The sequence below is a fragment of the Pseudophryne corroboree genome, chromosome 11, assembly GCF_028390025.1.
Source record: "Pseudophryne corroboree isolate aPseCor3 chromosome 11, aPseCor3.hap2, whole genome shotgun sequence".
NCBI classification, from domain to species: Eukaryota; Metazoa; Chordata; class Amphibia; order Anura; family Myobatrachidae; genus Pseudophryne; species Pseudophryne corroboree.
The window spans coordinates 110,542,488-110,556,059 of NC_086454.1; the positions used below are offsets into that span (position 1 = coordinate 110,542,488).

Consider the following 13,572-nt stretch of genomic DNA (forward strand, 5'->3'; position numbering starts at 1 on the left):
GAGCCGGCCCTGGCTATGGGTGATGGTGCTAGGAAAGAGGTGCAAGGTCAGAGGCGGAACCAGCGGTTGTGCTAGGGGGCACCAGCCAAAATCTTGCCTAGGGCATCGTATTGGTTAGGGGCGGCTCTGCCTCTAACACACATGGGCACAGGTAACTGTTACCCATCTCTCTACCATCTAGGCGGCCCTGGAGAAAGTGTGTCTGGGTGCTGCTGGGGCGGGGGGTTTGTAGTGAATATGAGCAGGGGTGGGCACCAACACTATCTCACATATGGGCTCCTGGGGGTCTATGTATTAAGCCTTGAAGAGAGATAAAGTGGACGGTGATAATGTACCAGCCAGTCAGTTTCTAACTACCATCTTACCAGCTGTGTTTGAAAAATGGGACAGGAGCTGGGTGGTTGGTTGGCTGGTACTTTACCTCCGTGCACTTTATCTCTCTCCAAAGCTTAGTACATAGACCCCCAACTATGAAACTTAAGCCCCTGAATGAATACAAATGTGTACCTGCTAGGTGACCTAGAAGACATGAACTGTTTGGGGTCCTGAGGACTGAGTTTGAGAACCTATAATCTACAGAAATTGATACAAACTGAACCTGAAGATCAAAACAAAACCTAAATTATTTGTTTTATGCATGTATTGTGTTATTTACTTTTAATGTGTGATTTTAAGACTTAATGACATGCTAAGTACACAATATTATCATATCAATTTGTCAAAGGTGACATCTAGTGGCTATTTTATATATTACAGCACATCATATTTACTCTTTCTCATTTGATTCATAAATGTATATACACCAATGTCTGTTGATCACCCTGATTTATTTCCTTTTCTTACCACATAGAGCCATCGTCATATATGACCTCTCCTGGTGGCATTACTGAGCCCCTGTAGTAACAAGGGCAGTTCTTAGCCAACACACAGGCTCCATTCTCATCAAGGAAGGTTCCATCTGAACAAACACAGCGATCCAGGGGAGCAAAATGGAAGCTGAAGCTGGGGTCTGGCTCACTCAAGGAGCGACATGTCTTCTGGCAAGTGCTAATGGAGTACTGGTAGGTGCTGTTCTTTGGACAGTTCTTAGTATATTTAGCTAAAATGATAAATTAATCGGATACAATTATTGGAAATGAAACAAGGCATACAGTACTGTAGTTTACGTTGAGCTACAGCAAAGTTATGACTAAGGGTACAGTAGTATTAGAGGCTTATAAAAGAGTTATAAATAAGCTAAGGCTAATCTTAACATTCTATTTTCCCTAGGAGATTTTTTGATCACGTACTGTACAGTACATCAAAAAGAATGTATGACTCCATTTTTTTTAAAGAAGAGATTGTTCACTGCAAATCAAGGGTTGTCTAAATGTCTAGTTCACAGAGGACTAATTTACTAAGTGCAAAAATGACAACCAATCACATGCTTGCCATCATTGTCTCATTTTCTTTAAATAGAAAAATTAAATTTGATAGGCCGCTCTGGATCAATTCAAATTTCCTATCCTAATGGATTGATATAATGGGGCAGATGTATTAAGCCTGGAGAAGTGATAAAGCAGTGATAAGTGGAAGGTGATAATGCACCAGCCAATCAGCTCCTAACTGTAATTTTTTAAACTCGTAATGTTTGGCTGGTGAGTTATCACCTTCCATTTTTCATTTCTTTATCACTTCTCCAGGCTTAATACATCTACCCCAATGAACCGTACAACCTCATGTATACATACTACAATTTTATGAAGCATAGTGGAGCTCTCTCTCATAGCGGCCAATAAGCCAATGTTTTATTTGCCTCATGTTTCCTTTGCTGCTTTTTTTGCCAGGTATCCACTATCCTCCAATAATGCCATAAATAGGCATTATTGAAGGCTATCTGTCTATAATTTGCAGATGCTGTTTAACAAATACAATTGCATATGTCATCTGGACCAATGGGTGTTTGCCAAACTTATTATAGACTCATCTGGTAATCTTTTATTGCTTCCTTCAATTCTGATAATGTGTGACTCATAATATGAATGGATTATTGTACAGTATATGAGGAGTGACGGGGTTCAGCATGTTTGCCTGGTGGGCGGGATGCCGACGTTCACAATACCAATGTCGGCATCCCGTTCTTTGAAATCCTGACAGGGGCAAGGTGAGTATGTCAACCCCTCTCTCCTACCCCCTAACCCTCCCTTCCTGCAGCCTAACCCTAACCTCACCCCCTCAGTGCATGACCCTAACGTCCCCCAGGTGGTGCCTAAAAATATTGCCCCCTTCCCTGCAGCCTAACCCTATCCCTGCCCCCTTCATGCCTATACCTAACCTCCCCTTCCAGAAGCCTAACTCTAACCCCCCTGGGTGGCACTTAAACCTAACCCCCCCCCCCCCGGCCCTAACCCTAACCCACCTGCTATACTTACCATCAGGAAGCTTGCTGTGGGGATTCTGCCGTTGGTCTCCTGACACTGTCGGGATTCCAGTGTCGGCATTCTGATGGGTGTCGGGATTCCTGCGTCGGGATTCTGACTGCCGGGATCCCGACAGCTGGTATCTTAACTGAATTCTGAATGATGGTCACTCAAAATATTAGAAGCGCAGACACTCACCACAAATGCTATCTCTCCACTCAACCAGGATCACTCCCTCAGCGGCACAGGCTCGTACATAGGCTGATAATGCTGCACATACGCAGTCCTCACTTTTTTCATAGTTACAGCTGTCATACATGCAGTTCTGTAATGGTAATTCACAAAAATATTATTTTAGAAGTTGCGGCTGGTGTTATAGTATGGAAGTATGGAAATATGTCTCCATCCTTGATGATAATCCCATGTCAAACTGTTAGTCCACTTTTCTCCCCCATAGAATACCAGACTGGACTGCTGATAGCAAAAAGCACTTGCTATGTGACGTCACTTCCCTGTTTATGTGCCAGCCTTACCTTCCATGTAGGGGCTGTAGTCAATGTAGTTCCTAGAAACTGGTTTATTTTTTGTGTGTTTGCAGTAGGGATGGCCATCAGAGTAGAGATGGCTGATCCTACTCAATACTGGATCGGTATATTTGCATTGAGTAATGTTTCAAATAATTTCATTTATATTAATCTTTTCTGGGATCAATATTATGTTCATGTACATGCAGTAGGAAAGGGGGGAACACTTCACACATGCACAACTGCATACAGGGGCAGCAGATATGATGGAGAGCAGGATAGAGAGATCACCACCAGAGGCAGAACTCTGGGAGGCAACGGAGTCACCTGCCGCCGGGCTCCTGCTTTGAAGGGGGCACCTCTCCTCCTGTTCCGTGTGTTCCGCGACATTAATCAGTTAAGTTAATTGACAGCAGCCGGTATCTCTTCCGTAGCCGACTTCCCCACTAGTCACTACACCTTACAAATCACACCCTCTTTATTATAGATACACTGGAAGCAGACACCTTACTGATTAAGCTATTTGCTCCTATAAAGGAAGCATGAGAATTCTAACTACAGTATATGAATTTATTTCTCAGACAATTACAAGTAACTTCATATAGTTAGAATTCTCATACTTCCTATGCAAGAGCAGATATCTCCATCAGTGAGGTGCATGCTTCCAGTGTAAAAGCTTGTGGGTTCTAATCCTGGATATGACACTTGCAAATTAATTGTAAGAGAAATAATCAGCATTGTGAGTGACTGAGCAGATCTACCTGTACGTAGTGTGTGGTTGGACCACTACATAGATCTTCCTAGTTGCAAATTGCAATGGTTTTGTAGTAGCTTCATATAGTTAGAATTAGAGATGAGCGGGTTCGGTTTTACTCAGATCTCAAAATGGCATCTTATTGGCTTACAAATGATATATAGGGGGGGGGGGGGGGGAGACACCAATATTTTTCTTGCCTCCGGGCAACTGGGACAAACTTACGCCACTGATCACCACCCACATCCTGATATCTGAATCCAACCCATTAGTACATCATGCCTCCAGGTATCCATAAAAATAAAAGAAATTAATAAAAAAAAAATTGCCCTATGTCAAACTTGAACATTAATCTTTTTGATAGATAAGTAACTGATGTCCATCCCTAACTTGCAGTCCCCATTGATGAAATATTTATGAGCCACCACTGATAGAGACCTCTACTCACCTTTTCATAGACCATCGGATTTACAGCATCATGGCAGGGTGCGAAAGAGCCACTGCTGTCTGAGAGCTGGGAACACCAGTGCTGGGCAAACCTCTCTGGAGATCAGGGTAAGAGGGTGAGAAGCCATACAGTACAACTCATGATATTTCATTAATACATCCTTGCTGAATGCACTATAGATAAATATGCTTCTATTTTTCATCTAAGTCAGTGTCTGCTTCTGCAAATTAATACAGAGTATTTTTTGTGTAGAGTAGCAGAAACACGTTTTTGCAATCATGCTTCCTTTAATGATTATGTTGGTAGCTATTACTGACATACATTATAAATGTCAGGAAGACCTGCTGTATGCAGGAGAGTAACACACGGCAAAGGAAGCTACTTTATAGCTGGAGAAGGGATGTGTAAGTGCTTTTTTAGTCTGCTCACAAAGCCTGATCATAGGTTTCCTTGTATTTTCCTACAGCTAATTTGGTTTGCTGTCCACATACCGTTCTCCACACTCAGCGAGCAGGGGTTGTCATAGCTATCCTTCACATCCTTACAGTCTGTCTGACTCTTCCAGGTGTTGGCAAAGGCAGCAGCTGTTCCTTCCAGAGCTCCACTCACCGATCGGAAATCATCTGTACCGACTTTGTTGAAATCTCCACAGAGACCTATTGCCAACAAATGATAATAATCTTGCTGTTAGTCTATATATATACTATGGAGCAACATTCACTTGCTCAGGGCTGGATTAAAGGCCACATGGGCATGGGACTGAAATATTGAAGGGCCTGTGCTGATAAGAGGAGGATCTGTGACCAGTTCTGTATGGATGGGGCCAGTGCCATGTGAGTGTGTACACCGCCTACACTATTAGTAAAAACTTGCATCATTTTGTGAGGAAAACAGAAACACAATTTTAAGCCTCATGATTTTAATACTTGACTGTGGTACCAGCTGGGCGGCTGGTCATCTTCTTGCTGTCGTGATGATAGGCCTATTTTTATGGGGAGGCCTGAAGCTGTAGCTCTCTGCCTCATTGTTCCTCTGGCCCTACACTTGCTGGAAGAGCATGCTTGGTGCTGGACAGTCACCACCAACCAAGCCTGATCTACTCCTGTTATATTTACAGCCACACTCAGCCTCTACATTAGTACTCCTTGTGTAAATAAAGGGAGATGTTGGGCAATGCTCAGAAAGCCATATATAAGAAAGATTTAGTGGGATATTCATCAGAGCCTGGAGAGAGAAATAAAGTACCAACTAATAAACTCCTAGCTATCATTTCTCGAGCACAGCCTGTAAAATGACAGTTGGAAGCAGATTGGTTAGTAATTTATCTTGGTCCTTTTTATCTCTCTCCAACTGAGATGATTCTCACCGATAATTTGTCTCATATTTTGAAATTAAGCAGTGGATAAAAGACTTAAGAGGTTTATGCACTAAGCCCTGGAAAAAGAGAGATATAAAGTGGAGAGAGAAAAAGTACCAGCCGAGCAGTTAGGAGCTGATTGGCTGGTACTTTATCGCTTTCCAAGATTTAGTACATAGACTCCTAATTCACAGATTCATGATTTCATTTAGAACTAAAGGTGAATTGGGGGATCTTTCAGCAAGAAGCCAGGCATCTACCTGACCTACTGTATGAATATATAAATGCTGCTCAGCTTACCACATGCTTCTCCATGGTACTCAGGGTCCAGGGTCACAGAGATCTGCATGATGGGTTGGAACTGGACCTGGATGTGGATCCCACTGAAAGTCTTAATGATCATGTAGAAAGAGGAGGGTTGGAACACAGCCAGATTATCTAAGGAAAAAACACAGATCATTTAGAATACAAATTGTGTACTGTATCTTGTGAGCATTCACCACCTGCCATGAAAGCTTTAGTAATCTATGTTATTTTGTTTCTTCCAAGCCGTTCCGTGTATGGCATGGTATGGTACAGTATAATGAAGGCAGAAGAAGACAATATTCTTAGCTCAGTATATACTGAAGGGGACATGGACACTTAAGTTACTGGGGGTCATTCCGAGTTGTTCACTCGCTAGCTGCTTTTAGCAGCTTTGCACACGCTAAGCCGCCGCCTACTGGGAGTGAATCTTAGCTTATCAAAATTGCGAACGAAAGATTAGCAGAATTGCGAATAGACACTTCTTAGCAGTTTCTGAGTAGCTCCACACTTACTCGGCATCTGCGATCAGTTCAGTCAGTTTCGTTCCTGGTTTGACGTCACAAACACACCCAGCGTTCGCCCAGACACTCCTCCGTTTCTCCAGCCACTCCCGCGTTTTTCCCAGAAACGGCAGCGTTTTTTCACACACACCCATAAAACGGCCTGTTTCCGCCCAGAAACACCCACTTCCTGTCAATCACATTACGATCACCAGAACGAAGAAAAAACCTTGTAATGCCATGAGTAAAATACCTAACTGCATAGCAAATTTACTTGGCGCAGTCGCACTGCGGACATTGCGCATGCGCATTAGCGACTAATCGCTCCGTTGCAAAAAAAAAATAACGAGCGAACAACTCGGAATGACCCCCACTGTACATTACTCTATTTAGAACAAAAATATTTATTTTTCTGGTAACACTAGTCATTTTCCTTATACTGCCTTCTGTAACAAGTCAAAGAAATACTGAACAAACTATATAACAATATTATTATTACTGAAATAAAAGCAATAAGCAACAGTAAAGTACAGCATCTACTTTATTATCGGACAACAGTTAATATGCACGGATTGATTGATTGATTGGTATACTGATAAGGAGGACATTTACCTCCAAATGATTCAAGAACCAGTTAGGGAACGAGCAGATGTATTAAGCCTGGAGAAGTGATAAAGCAGTGATAAGTGGAAGGTGATAATGCACCAGCCAGTTAGCTCAAAACTGTCATTTTTCAAACCGGTAATGATTGGCTGGTGCATTATTCCACTTATCACTTCTTTATCACTTCTCTAAGCTTAATACATCTGCCTCTAAATTGTTTATGTGCCTAAGGTGGATCTTAAATTCCTATACTGATTCACACTAGTTCAATGTATACTATTCTTCGCTGATCAATGGGGGCAATCTAGAAATATCAGGTTACACAGACCACGTTGTACTGTACCTGTAATAATAGGTGTTCGAGTGAACGTTCCATTCAGCAGGACAGTTCCGGAGGATTTGACAGTGACAACCTGTAGGAAGAGTTATGGTCAGTCTAGGAAGATGGAGATAACAGAGTAGAGGAAATCATGGGGTATATAATCATCATCAACAACCTTTAAATAAGAATGGTACAATGCTGTCTGAATAATATGACTGATTCTAAAATACACAGTTATCTTTGGAGAAGGTGAGGTTAGTAGGAGTTACCTGAATGACTGAATGAATGAATGAATGAATGAATGACATGAACACTACTCACTGTGTGTCCTCTGTCCAGGTACAAGGTGATGCTTTTCAGGCATGTCTCTGTGGCGGTGACACCACATTGCTTCAACTCAGCAACAACAGTGAACATGTTCCTCACACAGTCCTGAGAAGAATTAAGAATTAGAGTCAGTAATGATTAGAAGTCATGGAGTACATGTGTAGAATTGTTAGTAACATTTATTTATACAGTACTACATGGTCTGCACCAGCATATACAATGCCATATATTTAGAAAGGGAATATGTTTATTACTACTACTACTACTACTACGACGACTACTACTACTACTACTACTACTACTACGACGACTACTACTACTACTACTACGACTAATAATAATAATAATAATATTATTTTTTTACAGCAATCTGTATTATTTGACAAATACAGTACGGAACAATAATCCCCTAGCATGACAGGTCTGAGAGGTCAGTGATCTGCACCTCATCCCGGGGGAGATGTACTAAGCCCTGGAGAGTGATAAAGTGGAGAGAGATAAAGCACCAGTCATTCAGCTCCTAACTGCCATGTTACAGGCTGTGGGGCAGACGTATTAAGCCTGGAGAAGTGATAAAGCAGTGATAAAGCAGTGATAAGTGCAAGGTGATAACGCACCAGCCAATCTGCTCCTGTCAATTTACATATTGGAGCTGATTGGCTGGTGCGTTATCACCTTGCACTTATCACTGCTTTATCACTTCTCCAGGCTTAATACATCTGCCCCAGTGTTTGAAAAATGACATGAACTGATTGGTTGGTATCTCTCTCCACTTTATCTCTCTCCAAGGCTTAGTACATCTCCCCCCAAGTTGGAAAGTGATCCTATTACTGTGTTGGTTTGTTAAACCTTGATTGGGAATTATGCCCATGGCTTCATTGTTCAAAGGCTATATAATGGTGGTGTAGAATATAGGGACAAAAGTAAAAGCGTCACCTTAGTAAAAATGTAACTACAATCTCCATAGAAGTTGTAGTGACCTCCATCATAGGTGTAGATATGAGAACCACCTTCCAGAGAACAGTATCCAGCACAGGGCAGAGCCTGGCAGCTCCACTGACCTCCTTGACAAGTGCTGAAATAAGAAGAAACAATTAGAGAGATGACTACTAGAATAGCTGTAAAAGTTGTGGCATTGGTAAGGTAAAACGTCTGCATCCACCACACTGAGATCCAGGCCCAGTAAAAGGTTGGTTGGTATGTACCAGTTACGGCAGTTGTTGCTGTGAGATTCTCCAGGTGCATATTTCCTATTGCTGTAAAAACAGGGACACTCGCTGTGTGGGACACAACCTTGATTGTCAATATCATCAAACACCATTCCTGTAAGAGACAAAAATCACTTACTGTGGGGAACAGAGATGACACTACTGTAAGTGTGTTAGCTCTGGGCGTGTGGGAATCTATTCTGTCTGTATTACTGAATTTAGAAGGAATTTGTCTGATCTTATAGTTCTCATGAGTTCCTATTACTTAGTTCGACATCATTGTTTGTAAACAGTCTAATGTTGACAAGAGAATGGCAAAATAGTAGTATTTGAAGATTTTAACCATGTTGGCATTATACATTTAAATATTATGCTTTCCATAATCCTGCTGTGACAAGGGATTAATGGTGCAAAGCGTTCAGTCGTGCCCCCTCAGTGATCAGCTGGCTCTCCCCTATGGTAGATGTGTGGGTACTGTAACTTTAGCATTTTACTGTTAAGCCATATCTCCTGGCATAAACTAGTTGCAAATGCTACTGTTTTACCCTGGCGTATATGCTGCCTTTGCAGAGCTGGATCCCTCCAATTCAGCACAATGTGTCACATGCATTTTCTCTTTTTCTATATAATATGCATCAAACATTTTCTCATTCTCTGCATGATCACCATAGCAGAAACATAGCAGAACACCTTTTAAGTTCACCATGATGTTCCTCTCTGATATCCTGTATAATAGCTTTAATCAACACTTTAGTCACTTTATTGTTATTTAGACTGGTGTACCTAGATATACATGCTAACCTATCAAAGCAGTGAAATTATATCTTACCTGGGGGACAGAAGCAGCCTTCTACACAATGTTCTTCACAAACACGCGTCTGCTCTGAGTTGGAACAGGTGTCACTACAGGGGGATCCACATCCATCATACTTCATATTCATTGGGCAGGTCATCTCTGCCAATCAAAATGCTTTTGGTCAATGCAAGGTAACAATTCTTGAAAATGTAATACCTGGCCTCTCTGCATTCTGTATCTGGTGCAATAATATTGTGGTGATAACAAGAAAATTGTATTGCCTTATTGGAGTTTCTTTTTATCACTATAACATTACTATTATTGTGTGGTGGTACCATAGGGCACATGGGGGGCGGATGTGTTAACCTGGAGAAGGCATGAGGAAGTGATAAACCAGTGATAAGTGCAAGGTGATAAACACACCAGAAAATCAACTCCTAACTGTTAATTTACATATTGGAGCTGAGTGGCTGGTACGTTAATCACCTTGCATTTATCACTGGTTTATCACTTTCTTATGCCTTCTCCAGGTTAATACATCTGCCCCAGTGTTCCTTGAGTCATTGGCCTTATTTCTGCTCTGGGCCCTGGACAGTATTCTAGTCTTCATCATTTTAATTTACCATTGGATGAGACCGAGACTGATCAGGAGCTCTATACCTGAACTGGTTAAGTAAAAGCACACAGGATAAGATTTAATTACTTCATTAATTCACATGTTAGTTGCCAGAAATTAGATGATTGATACTGACTACTACATCACCAGTTGTTGCACAAAATGGCTTTATTAGTGGTGGCTAATAAAGCTGCTGCCTCACAATAGCCACCCACACATTGCCCAACAACAAATACAATTGGTGTTGCGCTATTTTATGTATTCTGTGTTCCCTACACATCTTAGATTGTTAACTCATTTGGGTAGGACTATTTTAATCCACTGTTTCATGTCACTGGATGAATATCATTTATGTCATGCCTTAATCCAATCAATGTATAACTTTCTAGATTTGTCAGTGTTTTATAAATAAAAATATACTACTACTACTACTACTACTACTACTATTACTACTACTACTACTACTACTACTACTGCTACACCTGCTATTACTGCCGTCAGCTACTACTACTACTATTACTACTACTCATACCACTACTGCTGGCAGCACAGACGGTGTAATGGTTAGCATTACTGCCTCACAGCACTGAGGTCATGGGTTTTATTCCCATCATGGCTGTGTGGAGTTTGTATATTCTCCCCTTGCTTGCATGGGTTTCCTCAGGGTACTCTGGGTTCCACCCAAAATGCAAAAATTTACTGATAGGTTAATTGGTTCCCAACAAAATTAACCCTAGCATGAATGTGTGTGTTTGTGTGTGTGTGTGTGTGTGTGTGAGTGTCTTTGTACATGTGGTAGGGAATATAGATTGTAAGCTACACTGGGGCAGGGACTGATGTGAATGGCCAAATATACTCTGTAAAGCGCTGTGGAATATGTGTGCACTATATAATTAACCAGTAATAAATAAATAATAATACTACTACTATCAATGCTGCGGCTACTACTACTGCTACCACTACTACTGCTGCTTCTACTGCCGCTGCTACTACCGCTGCTACTGCTACCACTACTACTACTGCTACTAATGCTGCTGCTACTAATACTACTGCTACTCCTACCACTACTATTGCTGCTACTACTACCACTGCTACTTCCACTGCTACTGCTACTACTACTACTACTCCTATTACAACTACTACTATTGCTGCTGCTGCTACTAGTACTACTACTACTACTGATGTTGCTACTACTATTGCTACTTCTGCTGCTGCTAATACTACAATTACTACTGATACCACTACTATTGCTGCTGCTGCTGCTACTACTACTACAACTAATGCTTCATCTGCTACTACTACTACTACTACTACTACTACTACTACAACAACAACAACAACAACAACAACAACAACAACTACTACCACTACTATTGCTGGTGCTACTATACTACTACTACTACTAGTTAGAGATGAGCGGGTTCGGTTCCTCGGAATCCGAACCCGCCCGAACTTCAGGTTTTTTTACACGGGTCCGAGCGACTCGGATCTTCCCGCCTTGCTCGGTTAACCCGAGCGCGCCCGAACGTCATCATCCCGCTGTCGGATTCTCGCGAGGCTCGGATTCTATCGCGAGACTCGGATTCTATATAAGGAGCCGCGGGTCGCCGCCATTTTCACACGTGCATTGAGATTCATAGGGAGAGGACGTGGCTGGCGTCCTCTCCGTTTAGAGAAGAGAGTGAGACAGTAGAGAGAGACACAGTAGTAGTAATTTTGGGGAGCATTATTAGGAGGAGTACTACTATACTACTACTACTTGCTGAAGTGATATAGATTAGATAGTGTGACTGTATTAATTATCTGACTTGTGGGGGAGACACTGACAGTGGGGAGCAGTTAGAGTCTGAGAGCAGGACTCAGGAGTACATATAACGTACAGTGCACACTTTTGCTGCCAGAGTCAGTGCCACACTGCCATTGTGACCACACTGACCACCAGACCAGTATAATATATTTTGTGATTGTCTGCTTAGGAGTACTACTTGCAAGTTGCTGATAGTGTGACCAGTGACCTGACCACCAGTTTAATAATCAATCACCACCACCAGTTTAATATATATATATATATATATATATATATAATTGTATATTATATATATATATATATATATATATATATATATATAATATTGTATACCACCTACCCGTGGTTTTTTTTTTTCATTCTTCTTTATACATACTGCTATAGTAGCTTACTGTAGCAGTCTGCGGTGCTGCTGAGCTGACAGTGTCCAGCAGGTCCGTCATCAGTCATTACATAATAAATATATATACCTGTCCGGCTGCAGTACTAGTGATATTATATATACATATATATTGATTTCATCTCATTATCATCCAGTCTATATTAGCAGCAGACACAGTACGTTAGTCCACGGCTGTAGCTACCTCTGTGTCGGCACTCGGCAGTCCATCCATAATTGTATACCACCTCCCCGTGGTTTTTTTTTTTCTTTCTTCTTTGTACATACTACTATAGTATAGTAGCTTACTGTAGCAGTCTGCGGTGCTGCTGAGCTGACAGTGTCCAGCAGGTCCGTCATCAGTCATTACATAATAAATATACATACCTGTCCGGCTGCAGTACTAGTGATATTATATTGATTTCATCTCATTATCATCCAGTCTATATTAGCAGCAGACACAGTACGTTAGTCCACGGCTGTAGCTACCTCTGTGTCGGCACTCGGCAGTCCATCCATAATTGTATACCACCTCCCCGTGGTTTTTTTTTTCTTTCTTCTTTGTACATACTACTATAGTATAGTAGCTTACTGTAGCAGTCTGCGGTGCTGCTGAGCTGACAGTGTCCAGCAGGTCCGTCATCAGTCATTACATAATAAATATACATACCTGTCCGGCTGCAGTACTAGTGATATTATATTGATTTCATCTCATTATCATCCAGTCTATATTAGCAGCAGACACAGTACGGTAGTCCACGGCTGTAGCTACCTCTGTGTCGGCACTCGGCAGTCCATCCATAATTGTATACCACCTCCCCGTGGTTTTTTTTTTCTTTCTTCTTTGTACATACTACTATAGTATAGTAGCTTACTGTAGCAGTCTGCGGTGCTGCTGAGCTGACAGTGTCCAGCAGGTCCGTCATCAGTCATTACATAATAAATATACATACCTGTCCGGCTGCAGTACTAGTGATATTATATTGATTTCATCTCATTATCATCCAGTCTATATTAGCAGCAGACACAGTACGTTAGTCCACGGCTGTAGCTACCTCTGTGTCGGCACTCGGCAGTCCATCCATAATTGTATACCACCTCCCCGTGGTTTTTTTTTCTTTCTTCTTTGTACATACTACTATAGTATAGTAGCTTACTGTAGCAGTCTGCGGTGCTGCTGAGCTGACAGTGTCCAGCAGGTCCGTCATCAGTCATTACATAATAAA

The 13,572-nt window shown here is 41.6% G+C and overlaps 1 protein-coding gene across 1 annotated transcript in view; it reads right to left on the reverse strand.

Annotated features, from left to right (window-relative positions):
- Positions 1–13,572, reverse strand: part of LOC134968653 (mucin-5AC-like) — a 104,264-nt gene that overhangs the window by 67,206 nt on the left and 23,486 nt on the right. Inside the window, 10 exon segments of the mRNA XM_063944177.1 lie at positions 844–1,099; positions 2,598–2,724; positions 4,126–4,220; positions 4,617–4,781; positions 5,783–5,920; positions 7,235–7,304; positions 7,535–7,645; positions 8,477–8,615; positions 8,746–8,863; positions 9,578–9,703. Coding sequence (XP_063800247.1) covers positions 844–1,099; positions 2,598–2,724; positions 4,126–4,220; positions 4,617–4,781; positions 5,783–5,920; positions 7,235–7,304; positions 7,535–7,645; positions 8,477–8,615; positions 8,746–8,863; positions 9,578–9,703 — 1,345 coding nt within the window.